The 22,536-nt window shown below is 41.8% G+C and overlaps 1 protein-coding gene across 4 annotated transcripts in view; it reads right to left on the minus strand.

Moving 5' to 3' along the window:
• Positions 1-803: 803 nt before the first annotated feature.
• grid2 (glutamate receptor, ionotropic, delta 2) overlaps positions 804-22,536 on the minus strand; it is a 651,170-nt gene continuing 629,437 nt past the window's right edge. The window contains exons 16-17 of one of the 4 annotated variants that reach the window (XM_079551984.1): positions 3,678-3,949; positions 1,244-1,485 (exon numbers count right to left, since the gene is read on the minus strand). In XM_079551984.1, the coding sequence (XP_079408110.1) occupies positions 1,380-1,485; positions 3,678-3,949 (378 nt within the window). In that variant the 3' untranslated portion in view covers positions 1,244-1,379. Of the gene's footprint in view, positions 1,486-3,644; positions 3,950-4,230; positions 4,299-22,536 lie in introns of all 4 variants that reach the window. The other 3 variants (XM_079551985.1, XR_013792643.1, XM_079551983.1) reach the window with 3 other exon arrangements.

Raw genomic sequence — 22,536 nt, forward strand, 5'->3', positions numbered from 1 at the left:
TGACTATCTTTTATACTGAATCAGGGTAAGAGTGGCATGTGTTGGACCAAGTTGTTTTCATCCCACCATGATATATAGGTGATGTAAAGTGCAAATCTGATCTAGTGATGTCATGCTCTAGCTCAAGGTGAAGGTTAAGGTGAACTTTATTGTCCTGGTGGGGAAATGTGTCCTCTGCATTTCATCCATCCTTCAACACTGCCGGGCAGCTAGGGTGACCCGTAAGGAGCAGCGGGGATCCCTCTCCAGATGTGGAGCCAAGCTAATGTTCTTGGTTGATGGGGTAAACCAAAGCACCCGGTGGAAACTTAACCAGAGAGAAGCACGCAGACTCCACACCAAAAGGCCTGCAAGTCCGGGAATTGACTCAACAGTATCGATCTTATTCAGCAGAATCCGAGCAAGTGCGTTGAACTCACCCACCAGATTAGTTATTATCATTTTGTATTGTCAGTTGTATCAGTCTGAGGCAACTGTTCAATGTTTCATGAGGTCTCAATTTCACCATGATAGAGTATTTGGACCACTAATTAAAGAAATGTTACCATGTTGGGGCTCTGTGTTGGTATTGGATTTCAGAAAATTCTCAAAGCCAAAATATCACTATCAATGTCCCGACAGACAGGACTTGTGTGTCTAGTAGGACAGATAAAGTTCTTTCATTACACTGTAAACAGAGTAACTGCCAGTTTTCTTATTATATCCGGAGATAATTTTGTGTGAAATATTAACAGCAAGGATGTCGAGGGATCAGTTACTGGAAAGTGTTAAGCCCATCAGGGTGGAGTTTGGGTGCTCTCTTCAAGGGACTACCCAGGTTATCAAAAAAGACTCATAAACTGGTCAAAAATACATTAATATTCTGTGTTTAAGTCACTGAAACCATGTAGGTACTCGATTTTTGCACTGCAGAACCACCACAACCACCATCCCCATCTCAAAATAGACTTGTTATGTTATTTGTTATATACACTGACTAGGCTCACCCATCCCATCCCATTCTGAAACTTCCTTCCTTCCTTAGATAGAGGTGCCCCTATCCGGGTCGTTGCCGTATCCAAAGTTGGGTCCCGGTCCGGTGGGCTGGTAGGGGATGGACGACATTGTTTTGATGGGACTCCGGAAGAAGCCTCCGTTGGGCGCCCTCTGCCTGAACGGCCCAGTCCGGTGATCCTGCAGTCCGCCTCCGCCACCCCCGCCGCCGCTGCCCCCGAAACCCGCGGAGGAGAATCCGGCGGCGGCTTTGGCGGAGAGGCTGCGGCTCAGCGTCTGGATCTGTTCGGGGATGAAGGTGGTGGTGGTGATGTGCGTGTTGCGGAAGTCGCTGATCTGCTCGAGGGCCTGGCGCGCGGCGGGCAGGGCGTCCATGTCCAGCGGGGTTAGGTCGACGGAAGAGGTGGAGAACTGCTTGTGGGGGCTGTCGTCCTCGGTGCACAGGCTGTTAACGCGCCGGTGTAGGTGCTCCAAGTCGATCTCCTTATCGTCCTGCAGAGAGGGTGGGTTTGGGTGGAACAGAGGGGACGGGTTGAAAAGTTGATGGAAGGAGCAAAAGATTGATGCGGAGGAGGCCGAAGTTCGGAATGGGAGTTTGGCATGGGTACAGGATTGGAATTACAAGTCAAAAAACGCGATGTTGGAAGAATATGTTATGGATGGGAACGAGAGAGTGATGGTTGATTCAAAATAAATGCATAACATGGCAATTTGTTGTGAGAAAGATGGCAGGAAGGTCAAATTTATAGAATTTGAAAGAGGATATGAATGGGAAAAAAAGAAACCGTTGGATTCAAGCATCGTGATAGAGATTTTGGAAAAGGGAATGGACAGAAAAGGAAGTTGGGATCCACAAAGTTGAAGGGATAGTAGAAGGAAGATCAAGAAAAGATCGGCAAGAATGGATTTAAATGGAGGTTTGGTCAAAAAGTGGTGTTGAAAGTCGATTGTATGAATGTGCAGAGGTGAAGCATATTATATTGGAAAGGGAATGGAAGCATAGCGGTGCAGTTGGGGGAGTTGAGGGGTTATGAAGTGTTTAAAATGGCCATTTGTTATGAGGGAGGTTGAAGAAAGTTTGAGAAGGCGGGCAGATGAAAGGATGTGGTCGAATCCCAGAAGATTAAAAAAAAAAAAAAAGTGACGGGAGAAGAGGATATGTTCGAAGAGAAATCAAGAAAGTAAAATTTGGACAGGGAAAGAAAGGTCAGAGCGTTTGAATCCAGAAAAAATTACAAATGAATAAAATAAGATGCGTACAATTTAGTACAATGGCAACAATACAACGCAGGAGACCGAATGCATGGCGGATTGAAGAAAAATAAAAACATCGGCAGTAGCGATGGGCGGGGGTGAAGGGTGAGGAAGGGGGTGTGGGGGGAGAGATGGGGAAGGGATAGAGAAGCACACTCTGAGCAGTGGTCAGGAAAGAGAAACACATATACACTTACAAGGGAGCATCTTAAGTGGAGTACTACAGGAGACACACTGCACCATGCTGTGCGCTTCCACGTGCTATAAGTGTCAAACATTCTTAATCAGCTTAATCAGAGCAACTTACTTTGGAGTGAGTTCTTCCGGCCGCCATGCCAAAAATTCACAGTGAGATCGACATCCCGTTTTCATGTGAATTTTCTTACGGGCCGGATATACAGTCTTACTTAACTTTATATTACAACTATGACAATCTAAAGACACGTAATTTACATCTACAAAAAAAAAAGGAAACTTGTCAAGATACAAAATAACTTAGATATCTTAATTTATACTTATAACAGTAATGGTAACAGTTAGTGAAAGGTGGTCCATGCTTTTAAAGGATAGAATAGTGCAGAAGGGGACGCAGGGAGCTTGTTTTGTGACACCGGTTTACTGCGCGGGTATTATGTGGGGCAAGTGATGGAGAAATGACACACTCACAAGGGCGGTGTGCTTCTCTGGGTGTCGGTAAGAGGGACAAACTGGGTGCCCACTAGGTTGAGAGGTTGTGCAACAGGAGGCTGGGGGGAAAACGTAGGATCTTTTGAGAGGTGGGTCGGGTTTAAAGGCAGAAGTACTGACCGTCTCTCCTTTTGTGCATTTGCATGGGTCCCCTGGCCCTAGAGGTGTGTGCAGCTCATGGGGCTCAGGAATTGGACAATGCTTCCCCCTGGTGGCCATCTAGAAAAGTGACAGCATTGGGGAGGACGGGGAGGGGGGATTTTCGGTTGCCCTGTCACTGTCATACACACACTATGATGGGGTGAGAGATGGTCGAGGTAGGCTGGGAGGGAGGGGGGCTGTGGAACTGGCTGGCTTCTATTGTAGCTCATAACTTTTGTACTTTCATAAGAGCGCATTATCTTATAGTCTACACTCAAGAGAAAATAAATCTAATCAACAAGACAGCTTCTTTACTTTTAATATATACAGCTCTGATATATTATATCATGTGAAAGCTTTGGAAAATAAAGCACAATAGAGATATTACTACTTGATAACTGTACAATGCAATGCTGGCTTTGCCTTTATATAGAGAGACGGTGCCCTCAGGTGGCAGAAACGCGGCACTGCGGTTTAAAATCTATTGAAAAAGGTGCATTTGCTCCTAGTGCAGTGAAACACACAGGTTTGAAGCCTCTCATTTAAAACTATCCGAGGCCATTACTAACCAAAAGTTTCGAATCTTCTACTGAATGTATAACCTGGGGGTGGGGGGCGAGGTGGTGAACGTGCTCATTCGGATTTTGGGGGCGATCTCGGGGGGGTTGGCGGGTTCGTAGGAGTGCTGGACGATGAGAGCGCAGGGGATGTCGCAGCAGGCGGGCGGCTGGTAGCGCGTGGAGCCGGGCCCCGTGGCGTTGCCCGTGCCGCCGCAGCTTTGATTCTGGGCGGGAGCGGCCAGGCCCAGCGGGTGCTCGTTGGGGGTGTGGGGGCACGGTTCGCTCTGCCGCACCGACGGGCCGTCTGCCTGGCTCTACACGGGGGTTGCGTGGAGAAAAGTTTGTTGAGAGAAAGATGGTGCATGCATGTTCCATATCGACCAGCCAGTAAATTAACAAAGCAATTCATGAATGTTTTGGGAATGACAGATGGAATAAAAAGAGGAGAGGGGACCATGGTGGGGGGGGGGTAGACAGACAGGTGGGGGTGAGCCAGGAGAGAGACATGGCAGTCAGTCAGCTGAGCGCACACATTTCAAGCAACTGCGGCTGAGTTGTGCCCGCCATAGTAGAGACACAAGTCACAATCAAATACCTGGAAAAGGGGAGGTGTTTAAATGGCATTTTCTATTGCCCTTTCTGCCCTCAAAACAGAGTACTTATCTACGAAAACAAAACAAAAGGTAGTCGCTATGAGCCACTGGGACACAGATCGGAAAGTAGGGTTAGCGCAAGAAAACAGGCATTTTCAGCTTTTATCTTTCTGTTTTTGTCTGCAATTTTATACAATAAGTATATGCCTGTTCTTTACACCAAGTCTACAAAATATACCACAAGACCATACCACAACTTTAACGATTATGGAAGAGTTCTGACAAGACAACACGTGATGTCATATTTAAGGGGACTTTCATTGTAACTTTAAAAAGAGGTTTGTTTTCATGGCAGAACTCTTTCAAATGATCTTTCACAAACATCCACAACAAATTCATTTGGTTTAGAATGATAATATGTAGGTGTTGCAAGGATTTTCAGAAAATCTCGACAAATATATTTAGGTCTTGGTTGGAGCATTATTACGGTATTATTATTTTTATATCAGTTTATGAATGTGCATAGCGTTTTTCGAATGGCATTGGTTTCAATAACGGACTTTTCATCTTTCACAAAAAAAATCACACAAAATGCCTGTTTGAATGCCGCTCATAATTTGTATGTTTTCTTTTAGGTTGCGTTTAAAACAAAGCCCCCATCCATAACTTTTAATTTGAAGGATAACATTGTATAAATCAGCATTCTGAAGTCTGAACATATAAAGAGCCAGCCAACAATCTCATTCATTGTCCTGCAATGACACAAGTATAATGTTTATTTTAACTGGGCTATGGCTGGACTTTTTCTCGCCTCAACTCAACATCTATCCATCCATGGGATCTTGTGGGACATTAGTAAATCCTTTGTATATATTATTAGCAAAGGATCAGAGCAATCAGAGTTTATTTAGAAAGATACCCTCAAATACTGTAAGTCTATGAAGGCTATAGGCGAGGATTAGTAACTTGAAATTGATTAAAGTGATAGTCTAATAGTGAAAGTCTATATGTTTTACACATTATATCAAATGTGCAAAATCGACCACCTGGTCCTGCATTTGATGTAAAGTAAGTAATAATATACATATACACTGTGTATATTATTTAAGTCCCTCCTTCCCAGATCTCAGCTGTGAACCAGCCTGTCAGGTCCAATCAGGGGGAGGGGGGGGGGAAGCTTGATCATTTACTTTTGAAAATTCTGTTCCTGCTCTCCTCACGTTGTAAACTTACAGACTATGACTATCACTTTAAGCTCAACAATAAGTCTCACTTTAAAGCACTGAGCCAATATGGTGTAAACAAGAGCTGGGGTGGAATGAGCAGACTCTAAACTAGATCAAAGAAATGAGTTCAGACAATGATCTAACTAGAAGCTGTTTTTTCAGTTTTTATATATTATATATTAGTATGTGTTTTCCAGTGTCACTCTTAATAAAGTGGATTATACCATTGAATTGTCAGTGTATTAAGAAACTGACACTTCTAAATATTCACACTATTATGCGAAAGAAACAGGTTGGATGCAGCCATATTGTTGTAGTGAGTGTGTTGTCAACACAAAGTCCATGCTATGCACGTGTTATATTCGGCCCAATACAAAACAACAGCATACAATTCACATCCACATGCAAGCTTATAAAAAAGGACAAACATTACCACATAGTTTTGGGGATGTGACAATATCACTTGTGAAGACTTAACCTAAAAAGTCAAAACTGTCTGAAACAGGACACTTTTCTTAAGCTATGGTGAAACAATAGGTTGTTCCTGTTTCTTTTGCCCTAACCCTATGCCATAGGGTTAGAGCAACGTTGTTTTGACATCTTCAAATGAATGTGAACCCAATTTTATGGCAAAGAAAAACGATTTAAGAGGTTAAAAATGAGATAATTCTATATTGTATCATCCCTGACAATAACATCACATACACAGGACAAATACTTACAATTCACTGCAGCAACCACAGCTTTACATATGCAGATGAAGGCACATATGTGTTCTATATGATTATGTTTAGTATGCATCACACACAAACAGGACTTAGCAGTGAGAGAGGGGTGGATTGTAGCTGTTGGGTAAGCAGAGTGCATTGATGCGCGTCACAATTGGCCCACAGTTTTCACACTGATGGAAGAAGCCGGAGTTGATTTATGGCCCTCTTTAGCCTGTGTGCTTGAAGTGCATCCATCTTTAAGTTGTGGGTGCGTCGGTGTCGTTAAGCGGGAGATAACTTATTTCCCGAATGCTGCAGGTGAAAGAGACGGCGCAGAAACACCCCCGATTGTGATTAATAAAGCACGTCTCCAACAGAAGCAACACGTGTTTATCACAAAATAATGGCATGGTGCAAGCATTGTTTAGCTGGAATTGAGAGGCGATGGAGATGGGGCTGGAAATGTTTTAGAAGGTTTATAGACCAACTTAAGAATGGCTTTTAAAGGAATTGTGGTAAAATGTGCTTAACAGTTGATTACCAGCTGAAGTGCATGGATAGAAATTACTGAAGGTACCATCAGGAAAATAAACTGTGCACTTTAAAAAGACATCTGGAACTGCTGAAGTCTTATGAATCTCTTACCAAACCGAAAGCTGCTGCAACTGAACATTTCTTATTATCTCAATTAGTTCCACTATGATTTATACTTACGAACGCCATGTTTCCTGTCCAGGGCAGCAAGTTACTGGTAGAGGTTAGATCTTATGTCCAAGCACGGTCAAACCCAACCCAAAATTCAGGCCGAGATTACATGCATGACAGTTGGGTTTGGGTCAGGTTCGGTCTTCAAGATTTTTCTTTTTTCTATTATTATTACTAATAATCAGGGTCACCTTTTTGACTCCCGTGAGTCAAAATAAAAAAAATGTTATTAAAAAAACATTTTTTTTGATAATCCAGGAAGTCGCGACTCCCTCTCATTCCCTACCTCACAGTTTACATGCTGTACTAAACATGCGGTCAGTGATTATCAACCCGCTGCTCCATCTGTAAAAATAACCTTTATTACTGAGTCATCCCCAAAGGACTGGAACAGGACAGGGAACTCTGGCGTTCAGGCGAGTGGAAAAAGCTTTCCATTTTTACCCAACAAACTAATTGGTAGAAGGGTTGCTGGTTCAATCTCCACGGTCAGTCATAAATTCTGCCAGTATGTCCTTGTGCAAGACACACCCACCTGACAACGAACAGTTTCAATGACATACGGTAGTTTGGCTACAGCATTAAGGAAACCAGTGTGTGAATGATGGTGTTGGGAGAAAAAATCTGTTATTTATATATTTATATATTATTATATACATGAGACTCTTGCATACTTTGCCCCACACGTACTCTCAATCACACTCTTATTCACCTTGGCCTATTGTGCATGTTTTTAGTGGTAGGGGATTGACAGTCACATGTCTGTTTGTAAGCTCCAGTGCAGTTGTTGCTAAGTGAGTATAAATGCATCGCACTGAGATTTTTACAGATCTCTTTGACCCGGTTTAGTCTATGTCCTTGATCTAGTCCTGGTTGCACTGGGGTCATTTTATCTTTTATGAGGTGGTACTCGATGTGAAAAGTTGGTGAGAACCTCTGGCCTATTGCAAAAGCAGTTAAACTTATTTCGCAAAATCCATAATCATTGCAACATGGAATTCATACTCCGCGGCACAACGAAAATCTCACTACCAGTTTCATTATTAATCCGTATAAAGCGCAAGCCATCATCCCAAATCGTGTTCACCGTTAGCGTGACAGCAACAAGCCCATGGAGTTGTTCATTTAAAGTGACAGATAGCGTGGCCTACACTCAGTTTATTACAGGCTTTCTGCTTTGCCTCCATTCATTTCACTTTCGAAGGAACTGGGATGACATTAAACACACCAGACATACTCCGCCGGCCATGACTGAGGCCGAAGTGCCCGCGGAGGCAGACTTTTCTCCAGTCGATAAATTGCAACATCTGCAATTTGTCTAATTAGCTGCTCCGGAGTGGACTTGTATTTGTGTTGTGTTCTCTGGTGGGTTTGGTCGTGCCGCAGTGGGCCCAGCTGGACGCGCTCTATTCTATTCTCAGTATCCTGTTCTCCACATGGAAGCTCCTCTGAAACTAGCAAAGCAAAGAATCTAATATAAGATAATTGGACACCACTTTCCCTATTGAAACCTGGTTAAACAAATGGATTAAAATGGACATATCATAACTGTGGCCACATGCTCATGGGCACACTCATATGTCTCATTTTCTAATTTGAAATAATGTCTACCAAACAGTTATTTTTACATATGACAGCTGAAAGTATTTTTTCTGCACTCTTGCCTTTTACTGTAATTGATTCATTTTTATGTTGATGTCTTCTTGATTTGATCTGCTTTCTTGTAATTTTATGCAACTGTGAAACACTTTGAATTGCCTTGTGTATGCTCTACAAATAAACTTGCCTTGTTTCTGGATTAGAGCGACTCAAACCTAAGAGTACATTTGTCTGTCTCTTTGGTTTTGGTTGTAATTAATCTATGTGGCCTACCTATAATCAATTGTATTTATTTATTTATCTGTCAGGGACGATGCAATCAACATAGTTACAATTAATGCTTGCAGCTGATGCGATGCATGAAGAGCTTTTAGCCAGTGCTTTACAATACGTCCAGTCTCTGTTAAGCATTTTAATTTACTTTGTGTGTGAAATCTGCTCTCTAAATAAACTCACCTTAAATAAGACTCAAGACAACTATTATTGACAATAGGTTCCTATAAGCACTAACAACTATGCCAATGGGTGACGAAAACAATACAGACTAAACCATGTTCTAATGATTTTATGAACACATTCCAGTTTGGCCTCCACAAATGTGATTGCATTTAATTTGGCTAATATATTGAGCGCCATGATAGCTGCCTGATTGCCTGATGTCGTGGGATGATCCAGTGGCCACAGTCTGTTTGAAGAAGACGCCCTCCTACAGTGCGGACAGCCGCTCTGAGCAGATCATTGATCATCAGTGAATGAATCGAACACTTTGGCCTTTCATGTGCCCTTGTCAGGGGTCAACTATCAAACACGACCATGACTGAGCGCGCTGAGGTTTCACATCATAGTCTCCGCAGGTGATTATTTAATGAGCACACGTCACTATGGGCGTTACGTTATAGGACTCATTACTGTCTTTGTTTGTTAGGACTTTGAACTCAGGACTAAACGAGGTTATAACATGATCAGACTGCTAAATACAGTTACAATCAGTTGAAATTCACATTTTGCATGGTTGGATCTTCACCAGGTCCAAAGTGGAACTTCAATATGTAACAAGAACAATGGAAGTGAGACAAAACATCTGCTGAGTAAACCATATTGAAAACGCTAATCAAAAGTGTATGCCATCATGCCTTTAAAAATGTGGAATCAGTGTTATTTTCTGTCAGGTATTTACACTGTCATGACGTCCTGATGGCAAAGACAGCAAAAACACTCTTGTTTTGAACGTGGTGGGGTTGTTGTGCTACATACACAGGGCGCCATTGCTGTTGAGGTGGGGCGCAGTAAGACAGTAATTTTTAATTTCCTAAAAGATCCTGAGGGTTTTGGAACAAAAAAGTGGAGGACCCAAAAAATGTCACCAGCACTGAGCTGGAGGATCTGATCGGTTGTCTGTCAAGAGACTAGACACTAGACAATCCTCAACCCACATGAAGGCCGTTACTGGAGCCGCCTGCAACCCAATAACCATCAGAAACTTCTGCGACTGAAGGGCTTTGAAAACAAAAAACATCTTCCAAGGCCTCGTCTCCTTGAGCCACAAAATTGTCCGTTTGGACTTTGCAAGAGAGCACCAAACATGGGACACTGATAGACAAAAGAAAGTTTTATTCTCTGATGAGTAAAAATGTAACCTTGATGGTCCTGAGGGTTTCCAACATTTCTTCGTTTTTTCCTGCGGAGGAACAATGGAGCTTCAGGTGGTGCGGGGGTGCTTACTGTTGCATATGAATTTCTTCATTGTGAGATCAATAAAGGATTATCTTATCTTATCTTATCTTGTATCAGGGCAAGTCACGTCGCCGCTATACCATCCAGAGTTCACATTATACTGCGGCTAATTGCAACAGAACAAGCATTTGCATAAAACCTGTTAAACCACAGTGCAACTGGCTTCAAGATGTGATTTGTTAAAAAGAAAAAGTTTCATTGGAAGCTGTTTTTATGTCTTGCAAAAGCTCTACGACACTCAGGTATCATATCAACAGCAGCTCTCTCATGCACAAAGTATTTCGAAAGCTTTCCACAACACAAGGCAGTGTTTAATCCCCGCTGTTTGCTGTGGAGAGCTGTTCTCAGTCAGGGGCTGATTCCACTGGCTGCACTCCGGGGCTAATGAAGACGGCGGGGGTGAGTGCATGGGGGCCGGGGGAGGGCACTGTCACAGAACGTGGCTGTGCTTATCTCTAGGCTGTGTTCAACTCGTGGCGTGGTCTCTTTATGGCTGCACAGTGGAGGACAGGACGACCGAGAATCACTGGTCTGAATGACAGATTAAAGCTGGGGCGAGGCAAGGGGTCGTGAGGGGGGCACGACGGGTGTGTTTAATGAAAGGCAGAGGATAATATTTGTTGGTTAAATCGACATTGGGCAAGTAGCCTCAAGGTTCTGACTGCCAGCCCCATTTGCTCATGTGTAATAAAGTGGACATGATGTCACATGGCTTTTGGGCACCTCACAGAGCTCAAAAAATAACTACACTGTGCTGCTACATTTAGTGGTTAAGTGTACACACAAAACAAAATCAATTGAAACCTACAAGTCAAAGTATTCTGCAGACCTGGAGGCGTTGCCACAGATCCACAAAATAGACTTTTCAGAAGATTGTTTTACTCGTCAGCTCATGCAGTATGTTACAAAGACAAAAAAATAAAATACAATGTGCTAATTTTGATATAAATTAGCGTTAAGAAAGAATTACGTTACAGCCTAATAGAAAATGTATAGTGTTTCAATTCATTGGCTGTTGTGAGGCACGAGCTCTAACCGCTGTGCCACCGTGCTGTCCATTACCTGTTAATTACTTGTTTATTCACAGGTAAGGTAATGTTACTCAAGTAGAAGGAAACGGCACTGAGAGTGGTAAAAATACTGAAAGAAGTACAGTTACTTCAAAATGCTACTAGTACTAGTGTTAAAACGATTGGAGGGAAAAGGAAAGAAACAAAACATGTCAACACTTTTATAATTACATCAAATACTGAAAGCCAAATAGGTCTACAATAATAATTGGTTGTGTTTCGGTTGTGGTCTTCAAAGCAGCAAACAGCGCTGTTTAGAAACACAACTGTCATAGATCGGCTGTAGTGGAGCTGTGGCAGTGTTCCTCCGGGTCTGCAGATTCACATTAACATGATAAGTTATGATAAGTCCTGTACTAGTTAAGAACACTGAATTAAAAGCAGGTCTCACTGTGGAGCTCATGCACATAATGCTTTCTCAGGCTCAAGAGAAGAAAATCATCTGACAATCAGGATGAGAATCTGGAGATATTGAATCTGGGAGCGAAAAAGAGAGACGGGAGTTTGAAAATGTTAAAATTATTAACATGTGCGCTCAGTCACGCAGTTAACATTTAGCCTCTCCTAGCAAAGGTATAGCTCCAAACTTCAACGTCCGTGCAGTAATATTGCAATATATGCAGGTCTTATTACGCCTCACAATATAGTAGCCTTACTAGACTTGGATCGTGTAGCCTTTCACGTAACAGTATTTAAAGAGGGAAAACGGGAAACGGGGAACAGCTTGGTAGCTTCTAACTTCACACCAGTTTGGAGCTATACCTTTGCTGCGAGAGGCTAAATGCTAACAACATTTGCGTGACTGAGTGTATGCACAAAGACCAGAGAGGTACGCAATCAACTCATCTAAGCTAAGGTCAGATCCATGGCTATGGTAAAAACATATCTCAGTATGTAAAAATGGTGGCCTATTCCTTTAATATAGAAACTGCAGTTACATGTAAGACCTGAGGTGGCAGTAGTAAGTACACAAAATTATGTTTCGGTGTGGTTTAACACCATTTAATTGGAGATGATTTGCATTGCCAGAGCAAGTGCTACAGAAGCAGTCAACGCCCTCACACACATCGAGCAGCTTGCAGACAGCAGCCAAACATGTTGCCTGGCACTCACGGCCGCTGGAGCTGCCTTAATGGCCTCAATGCCACATGCATGGGGAGCCCGCAAATTACCTGCTAAACACACCCCACGCTGTAACTGCAGAGCGCAGGTGAATCTACGCGCATGACGCTCATAAATCAGCCCCAAGTGCACAGGAGTGCGAATAAAAGTGAACAATTACACAAATCAATGAGCAAACAGCCCAGAGGAGGCGTGATTCATTCTACCAGCCCTTTGAAACTGTTGATCAGGAGCCACTAAGTACGTCTGCGGAATTAGCACGGTGCAAACAGAGCTCTTGGAACAGCCCGCACGCTTTATCAAACAAACTAATAACACATTTGACATCATTTATCTATCGATGAGAGTCGCAGCCTCTTACTCCCTCTTTCGGGCCAACACTGTCCGCTAAGTGAAATATGGCGACCGTCCCTGGATCTGCTAATGTGGGGGTTGTCAGCGTTCCAATGGTAGGAGAATTAAAAGGTAAATATAGAGGAAGCTGTTTGATTAAAATTTCTAATTTATACTTGGCAAGGAACCTACTGTGGATGTACATTGTTATAGGAATTGCCAGAAATGCATTATGTACCTGGGAGACAAGTTAAAAGCCTTGTACGTACTTTTCCCATTTTCAAAGTTCACATTCATTCCTTACATCTTGATTCTTGGCGGGGATGAGTTTGTATAAGCACGTTTCAAACTGTCTGGGGGCAAAGACACATGGTAATGTCTACAGCAGGCTATTTGTATTTCGCATCAGAGCAACTTCCAGCTTTATGAGGAAATTCATTATTTGCTGGAGATATCGCATAGTGGGCTCTTTTTTCCCACCGATGGCCATAAATACTATCTACTATAGGGCCAAATTGATTTTACTCTACCATGACTTCTTTGCTTTTCAAACCATCACTTCTCCAGTGTCTCTCTTTAAAGCAACAACAATTAGATAGACCTCGGTGGACTATTCCTCATTCCAATTCGCAGTTCAATTAGCTTTCACTCACCTGACAAAAGCCAGATTGATATTGCAGTGTGAACAACATTAGCACAGTTATATCAATCTGGAACGGCTCCCATTGTAAGCATTTGTGAAGAGGATGGACTTTCAGCAAAGCTCCGGATCACGTATCGTTTTAGCCAATCATGGCCAAGTCTCAAAATGATGCTACGCAACAAAGCACTCAAGCCATTCGAAATTTAGGGCCTGATTTAATAAGCCAGGTGCAAAGTACTTCTTCAAATGAGTACATGCAATTTTACCACCTGTAGCACCTGATTTATCATTAGAAACCGCTGATATCATTAGTGGGCTGTGGTCTTTTAGTATTTTAGTGTATTAGAGGCACCACTTAAAGCAGAACTAAGTAACTCATGCTCCACTGCAGGTGTCGTAGCATGTTGCGTTTTTTTAAAACTCATTACTTACACTGCGTTCCAAATTATTATGCAAATGACATTTTTCTAAGATTTTCTAAATTGTCAACTCAAATGAGAGTCAGCATAATTTTTAAGTCTTTACCTGGTAGAGGATCATTTAAATGTGGTGGAAAAAATTTCCTAGTGATAACAGTATTTTTTTCAAAAATAAATATAGTAAAAACCTCAAAATCCACTGTTCCAAGTTATTATGCAACTCATCGTTTCAATACATTTTAAAGCTTGTAGTTAACTGAAAATGGTCATTTGTTGTATTTGTAGCATTAGGAGGTCATATTTACTGAAATCAAAAGCTATTTCAATCAAAAAAATATTAACAGGTCAAGTTATATTTTAACATAGGAGCCCTTGTGTGATAGCAGCTTTAAAATGCTTAAATCTATTAAAATTGTACGTTTTTGGACAATTTCTGCTTGGATTTGTTTGCAGGATGTTAGAATAGCCTCCCAGAGCTGCCGTTTGGATGAAAACTGCCTCCCACCCTCATAGAAGGTTTTTTTGTTGAGGCTCCAAATGTTCTCAACAGAGTTGAGGTCAGGGAAAGAGGGGGTCCACATCATGAGTTTCTCTCCTTTTATGCCCATAGCAGCCAGTGATGCAGAGGTTTTCTTTACAGTATGACATGGTGCGTTGTCATGCATGAAGAGGATTTTGTTAGGGAAAGCACAGCTCTTCATTTTGTAGCATAGAAGACAGTTGTCAGTCAAAAACTCCACATATTTTTCAAAGGTCATTTTCACACCTTCAGGGAGCCTAAAAGGGCCTAATGGGGCCGACCAGCTCTCTCCTCATGATTCTGGCCCAAAACATGACTCCGCCACCTCCTTACTGACGTCACAGCCTTGTTGGGACATTGTGGTCATTCACCAACCATTCACTACTCCATTGAGTTGACCATCCAGGGCTACACGGCGCTCATCAGTGAACAAGACTGTTTGAAAATGAGTCCTCATGTATTTCTGAGCCACTGCAGCCGTTTCTGTTCATCAGCATTCAATTAACAGTTTAGGGGAGGCCCGGATAGAAGGTTTATGCACAACTGCAGCCTCTGGAGGGTCCTACACCTTGATGTTTGGGGGACTCCAGAGGCACCAGCAGCTTCAAATACCTGTCTGCTGCTTTGTGGCATCTGTTCTCCTAATCTGATGTGTTTGTCTGGCAGAAACCGTCCATATTGTGCCTTTATCGGCACAAAACGGTGTGTGCTCTGAATCATCCACAAATCTCTTATCAGTACGATGATTACACTTAATCTTTCATGAAATATTGAAGGTTTTCATACCTAGACCAAGGCATTCAACTATTTCATGCTTTTCATCAGCAGAAAGTCCCTTTTTCTTTGCCATATTGCTTAAAAATGATGATCTGCATAATAAAGTGGAACACCCTTTTTCAGTAGTTTTTCCCTTAACTGGGCTTAACCCGACAACTAATTATCCCAGGTCTCTGAGATTAATGTCAGTGATTCATAGAGCCCCAAGACACGATACCATCCATGAGTTTCATTATTATTGTTTTTTTTTTTACCTTTTTGACACAAAAATCCAATTTGCATAATAATTTGGAACGCAGTGTATCCATGAGAGTAAATACTGCACTGACAGAAAAGACAAAGAGAGAGAGGGATATTGTACATTGTGCCACAACTCAATGACACAATGGAGATAATGTTTTTGTCTCAAACTTGGCTAAAGTGGCGCTAGCCCACAGTTAGCTTTGCCTGTTAGCCTGTTAGCTTCTTCTTCACGATTCTATTAGTGTGTATTGCGCCTCCAGCCCGGAGCGCTACAAATATCATAAATTACAGCCAATGTCAGCTTAAGTTAGACCTGCAGTTTGGCCTTGAACACAAGATGGCGCAGCCCACTGTGAGTACCTGAATAATGTGAATAAAGCCATTTTTTGGCTATTGTTTTGTCAATTGGCATTCATAAAAGTTGCTTGTTGATGTCAGCAAATGTAAAACAAATTTGTGTGAACTATCCAAAATGGATTTTCTCATCCACCAAAATGTACTTTATGCGGTATCCATTACAAAAGTCCTAATTAATATGAATTTTGCTCTAAAGCTTCTTATTCTAGAAGCAAGCACCAAAATGTCTCCAAAGAATATTATTTTTTGGCTTTTTATTTTGGCAAAGGATCAATCTACTCACCAAATTAAATTGTTACAAGTGTATTAACCCCCCCAAAATATTATTTCACAGCTAATCTCCCGCAGCTCCTGAGTGGCCCTGTTTTGCATATCATATTCGCTACACTTTGCACCAATTTCACAGTCTTGATTAGCTGTTTACTTGCAAACTGTCAGCGTGCAGTGGAGAGAAGGCAGAGGCGCTTGGGATTCGTGTTGCACCGTGGTGGAGGTGATAAGATAGCGGCCAAAAGTCGGGGGTGCTGCAGCAGTGGCTAAGTTGATAGTAAAAAAAAAAAAACATATCTGTCCAAATGTTGGTATCTAAATCGCAGGCGGAACGAAGCAGGCATAGAATTTCAATGTTCCAAATGGCGGATTGTGAATCGTTTTGATATTCCAGATCAGTGCGCGCTATGTTCTGAGCTGGTACAATTTGTGGGTGTTTTATGGAGCTGTAAGTGAAGATGATTACTTTTTTTATTGGACAAGAATATATTTATTTCACAACTTATTGTATCAATCTCTTTCAGAGGGCCGAGTGTAGTTTTCCCTGGGATTGACTGACTGTGCCAGTCGACTGGTAATGACTACATTTTGCAATTTGACCTTGTTACACTGCCTGGGGAAGAAGAAAGCCCCACAAAGGTACATTGTTTTGGCTTTGATCAATAGGTCTGACTATCCAAAGCTATCAAAACAATTGATCTACTGTAAACCATTACAGTTTAAAAAAGGCTAATTACTGGAATGACCAACACGTCGTTTTCCTGGAGAAGGAGGGGCGTGTCCAGACATTTTTATCTGGGTGGCACATTGGAAGACATACATGTTTGTTCATACATTCTGTTTAAAGTTGTACGCTTGGATCTATTCTGAATCACTGGCATTTCCTCGTATCTGTTACGGGTTGGTGATATGTTGCAACTAAAATTGAATTGAACTAGCATTTAAAACCCAGTATACTGCCTCAGTCCCTGTGAAAAGAGACAGGAGAAACTTCTCTTACATGTCTGGTAAATGGACTCAACTTATAGCTTTTCTACCTTTATCAGGCCCAAAGCACTTTACAGTAAGGAACCAGTCACCCATTCACTCTCTCACTCATATGTCTGAATGAACCTTTTTGTCTTCAGAGAAAATTATGACACTGTGGGCCTAATCTTGTTTCTAACCATAGGCTGTAGACGAGACTTTCATGCTGAAGGCTTCGTGCTAAAAGGAACAGGCCACCGTTTTTCCATACTGAGATACGTTCTTACCTGAGCTTAGATGAGTTGATACGTACCTGTCTGGTCTTTGTGCGTGTCCTCAGTCACACAAAACGACCAAAGATGCTGTTAGCATTTGGCCATCCCCAATGTATTCATATAGCTACAAGCGGGGTGAAGTTGGAAGCTACCACGTTCTTCCACAGACACGCACAAAGACAGGTACGTATCAACTCGTCTAAGCTCAGGTAAGAACATATCTCAGAATGGAAAAACGGTGGCCTGTTCCTTTAAAGGCATGCTACCAAATATTAATGAAATGTATGCAAATTTCTGACTTTGTAGAAAGTAACAAAAACTTGCCTACAATAGAAATAATTTTGAAAATTCTAATTGACCTAAAAAAGGAAGGGTTAATTCTGGTTTCATGTCAGATACAGAGAAAAAAATGCATATAGGTGTTTTTTTATATAGTGTATGCAAACATCTGGGTCCACTGTATCTAAAAGTAAGAACACAACAAGGCTGCATTCTGTTTTGTGTCTCTATAAAAATAAACTCTCCTCTCACATCCTACATAACATAATACGCCGGCAGTGTTTCTGATAGCCTGCGACGATATCCCTGCTGAGGTGATCAACCGCACACAGGCTGATTGGGTATTTCACGGTGCGCCGCCGCTAATTTACAAGCCGGAGAAGGTGGCTCTGTTTAGGCGGAGGAAGCTTGTTGAAAATAGCCACCTTTAATTTTAGCGCCGGCATGCTTCGGCATCTGCCTCCCTCCTCGTGCTTTTTTTCCCTTTTCCGTTCATTTTACATATTAGAAAATAGACATGCTTGATTATCCTGCTGACACCAATGCGTTTGCGTCATGACCAAAATTAATTCCCGTCATCAAAATAACATTAAGATAACATTAGCGGAGAGGTGATAGGATGCGGAGTCGGGAGGAATCGGGCCCGGGGGTGAGGGCTTATTGTCGTGACGAGATAAGGATGTGTTGCCACGGTGACAGATATACGTGAGAATATCTATACAGAAAGGCTGAAAAATCTGTACTTGGAGTGCTTTGATTACCTGCTGTAAGTGCAGTCTATGAAGCATGCTGTTAAATTGGCAGACATCATTGTACAGCCCATTAGAGTGAAAGTAATGGTTACAGGTGTAATTAAATGTCTATATTCAACACTTTATAGCTCTTTTGGACGAGGTACGTTTTCCTCACACATTCATACTTGCATGTTTGAGGAATCCTGCAGAAATCACGAGCTTAAAAATGCTTTCTGGAACTTGGTGACGTCATGATGTGGTGCTCCTAGGGCTTTGTCAACTCTGGACAGCTTTAAATGAACGAGGCTATTCCATTTTTTCCACAATAAAGGATGTTTGTCTTACTGGCAGCTGGCATCAATAGTTTTTTGCTTTGTTTAAAGGGAACATATACAAAATCAAAGTTTTTAAGCTTTAAACTGTGTTATAATATTGTCCCCTCATCAAAAACCAGGCAAGCTGGAGTGATCTTGTCTATGATCAGTCTCTTCTTCTGACTCTCTGCGTTTAGTTGCAGCACAGACAGGACTCTGCACTGCACTGCACATTCATCACGGCACCACTGATTTGTTAACATGACTTTTTGGCGATATTTCGGCCAGAAATGCAGACCAAATGTTTTTCAACAACAGAGATCGCCCCAGCCTTCAGCCATGTGAATGATTAACTATATAGGATATACAGACAGAGGCTCTGTTTTGAAATAAAATGATGATGAAACATGTACCTAATACAGTGGCCAGGGATCCTGCATAATAACCCTATTCTGGATTCTGCACAATGTGACATCCTCAGAAGCTTGTATACAGTTAGCTGACAAAAGACACCAGCTAATTACAGAGCTACACCATTAGAAGAGTGAAAACAATACCCTCTCCGCTACATTTAATTAGCCGTTTAATTTACTTAAGCAAATTTGCTTTTGGCGGCGCAGTATCTACACAGCTTTATCAGTCTGATGATCCGATGGTTATTTCCATTAAGCGCCACAATTAGAAATAATAGGGGAGCACTTGTGGCTCACCTATCAAGGATGCTGATGATACGCATGGAATATTAAAAAGCCACTTCTGAAACGCTGCCCTCACTTTGACTCTCTTACATATAAAAGAGCTCAGAGCAGGAAAAGAATCAATGGTGGTTACATCACCTTGGTCTTGATATACCACCCATACGATTCAACTGTATTCTGGGAGCAGGCACAAAAAAAGAAGGTACATGCTGTGGTTACATCTATAAAGCTATATTTACTGGGGTCATTTTGTGGAGAAACGGAAACTGCTGAAGTGCTACAATTTGGATAGTTGCGTCACAGAGGGAATGCAAAACACTCATTTTTTTGGGTTAATCTCCGGGCACGTTCTGAGCTTGCTGCACCATCAATTTGCTCACATTGCGTTGAAAATCTTGCTTTCCCTATTTTATAATGTGTCAAGGCCAATTTGAAATCCTTACCAACAAAGTCTCTCACACCTTCTTTACAAACACATTTCATTTATTCATGTCAAAACTGAGGAACCCAAAAGACTATGTATTTCTTTTGTCTCAGCAATGTATGATATGTCGACTTTAACATTGTTGGCATATTGAATTAAGGTTGATGTAGACCAGTACTTCTCAGTAGTAGTTGGGTCGGGCTCGTGGAACCTTTTCAATGGGTCAAGGATCATTTCTTTGAGTATTTATTAACTAAAAAAGTTACAGGGTTATTTTTGTTTCTGCTTTTTATGCTTATTCATTGCAAATATAACATCATCATCATCTGTGGGGAAAATACAGTATTTTGTATCTAGTCATCCTCGGGTGATGGTGGGTCCCGACCAATGGGCGAGGAAAGCCATTTTCTTTGGTCCTCATGGCGGGGAACTGACATTGTTGTAATACCACCCCTGGTGGCCAGGGGCGATTCCAAAAGACACTTTGGAAACAGGGTTCCTTTGTAGCTTTGGACGTCGTTTAAACTGCCTTAAAGCCTGGCTCTAAAGTGTTTGATTTTTTCTTGCTATGACCCATGTGACGCTGGGGTCATATTTTTAACTACGCTGGTTTTTGTACATCAGCACTAAAAAGTGGAATCCTAAATCTATGATTGACAAGCTCTGGAGCGCTGTGGAGGCTCGTAGCGGGTCCACCCACCCTGTGAGGGCGGGACTTCCCACCCTTTAGCCCTTTTAAGGAACAGGCTGGGTAGGAGGAGATTGAGCAGCCATGTTCATTTCACAGACCACTCAGGATCATTATTGCGAATGGGACTGAATGGGACCCGCTGATCTCTATTATGTAGATCTATGGTCCCGACACACATAGTTGGGAACAATTGATAGAGACCATTTTTTTCCCAGTACGAAAATGTGTCCTTGCATTTAATGACCCATGCGTTGAAGTTGTCGGGGCAGTGGGCAACCACAGTGTTCCGTGTACAGTATACAGTACACCTCCAGATCTGGAGTCGTCGGTTTGTAGGAGTACCTAGCTTAAGGATATTAGCCCATGGAGGTTTTTTTTTTTTTTAAACGGAAGCACACGGAGAAAACCCACTCAAACACAAGGATCCCTCCACAAACGCAAACTCCACAGGTCTCACTCAACTTGCGAATGGAGCCCATCACTCAAATGTTCTTTTCTTTTATGACCGTCTTACTTGGACATAACATTTGGCTACTCAGTCTTCCAAACTCTGCACCAAAGGAAAAATGGCATAGTTGTCAGCGTCACAACTTTGTCCCCGAGCGAGCAGTGCCTCTTTTAATCTGAGTTCGTCATACATCTTGACTTTGAGAAAATTACCTTCCTTATCGGCGCTTCAAAAGGCTTAGTGCTTTTAACCGCTAATGCTACATTTTTCTGCTCTAAGCAACGGACCACTTCACATCCCCCTCCATCCGATCCACTCCTAATGGCTCAGCAGAGGGTGCCACGATCTCTCTGACTAAGACTTTCTGGAGTTCTAGTGTCCTAATTTTAGGAAATGCGAACAGTTAAACTATAAAAAGAATTGCATGCGTTTCAGGACATGTTTGCCAAGCCTTAAATTTGAGTAATTGCAACCATTCAAATGGAGATTTAAATTCCACTGAAATTAACCTTGAAGCCACAGCATTTATTACTTTTATTACTTACATGTCCAATATAATACATAATTCAAGCTTCTACAACTACTTTACACACCTTAGCCTAAGTATTTCCTGTAGTAAAAATTAAATGACGTCCAGAATATTTTTTTTTATCGACAAATCTCTGTGTGACGTACTGTGTATTGGAGTGTGGGCTGGCTTTTTGAGAGTAGAAGGGTTTTGAGAGATCCTCCACAAACACAATCACGTGAACACATTCACAAAAGAGTAAGATGGGTCAAGTGTCTTTTCCAAGAACGCCACCACAGTATTCATAGTTGAAGAAAGCATGACTGATAATGAAGCGAACTGAACCAGCAATCCCTTAGCAAGTGACGATTTATTATTTGATTTATAAAGTGTCCAGTACATGTGTTGCAGCCCATCCTTAACCATTAAGGCTAAATTTTTGCTTGTTCTTTGTGTATTTTGATTTATATGGCAACTCCATATCTTTGTAATAAGGAAGTTCAAATAACCTTCACGAAGCTGCAGAACATTATAAAAGCACTTTCCAAAACAATTCGCAATTTTGTTCATCTTTTTTCTTCTGGGACATGTGAAAAAAAAAACATGGGGCCTAGATGGACGCAATTCCAAACTGAAGGCTTGAAGTTTGGATTACCATGGTATCACTATGCACGAGGCGTAGAAACTTGTGAGAGTCCGATGCTGAGAGGTTGAATCCAATTAACAGACCAATAAAGTGTATTCTTCAAAAAGATTATCATTACTGATTCTAATGAGCAAATGCAATTTGTTTTTTTCTTAATGACTTTCTTGCAATGTGAGAAGTAGTTAGGAAGCTTCGCCAGAATTACAAGTTAACTAGATATTCTCAAGTAAGAAACTTCGACAGATCTAGCATTTGGTCGTGATTTTGTCTTGTAATCTACTCCTGGTTTTGTTCTGATTTAGTCATGGAAGAGTTTTTAAACATCTGGTTTCATCTCATTACAGTCTGAGATGAATCTGAGTTTGACTTATTGTTTAGTTTGGTGTCTGTCCTGGATTTTGCCCTGAGAACTGTCCCTGAAAAGTGGCTCAGATAAGTCAGGCTAAAGTCCTGATACTAACAACACAAGTCAGACTTATCCAAACCGAGCTAGCTAATGGAGCTGTCCACTTTTTTGCAGTCCACACCCTTCTTGTTTAGTCTCATTCCAGTCCTTGTTAAGGCCCGCATTCAGTCATGTTAAAGTCCATGTTGAAT

Source organism: Gobius niger, assembly GCF_951799975.1.
Source record: "Gobius niger genome assembly, chromosome: 1".
NCBI lineage: Eukaryota > Metazoa > Chordata > Actinopteri > Gobiiformes > Gobiidae > Gobius > Gobius niger.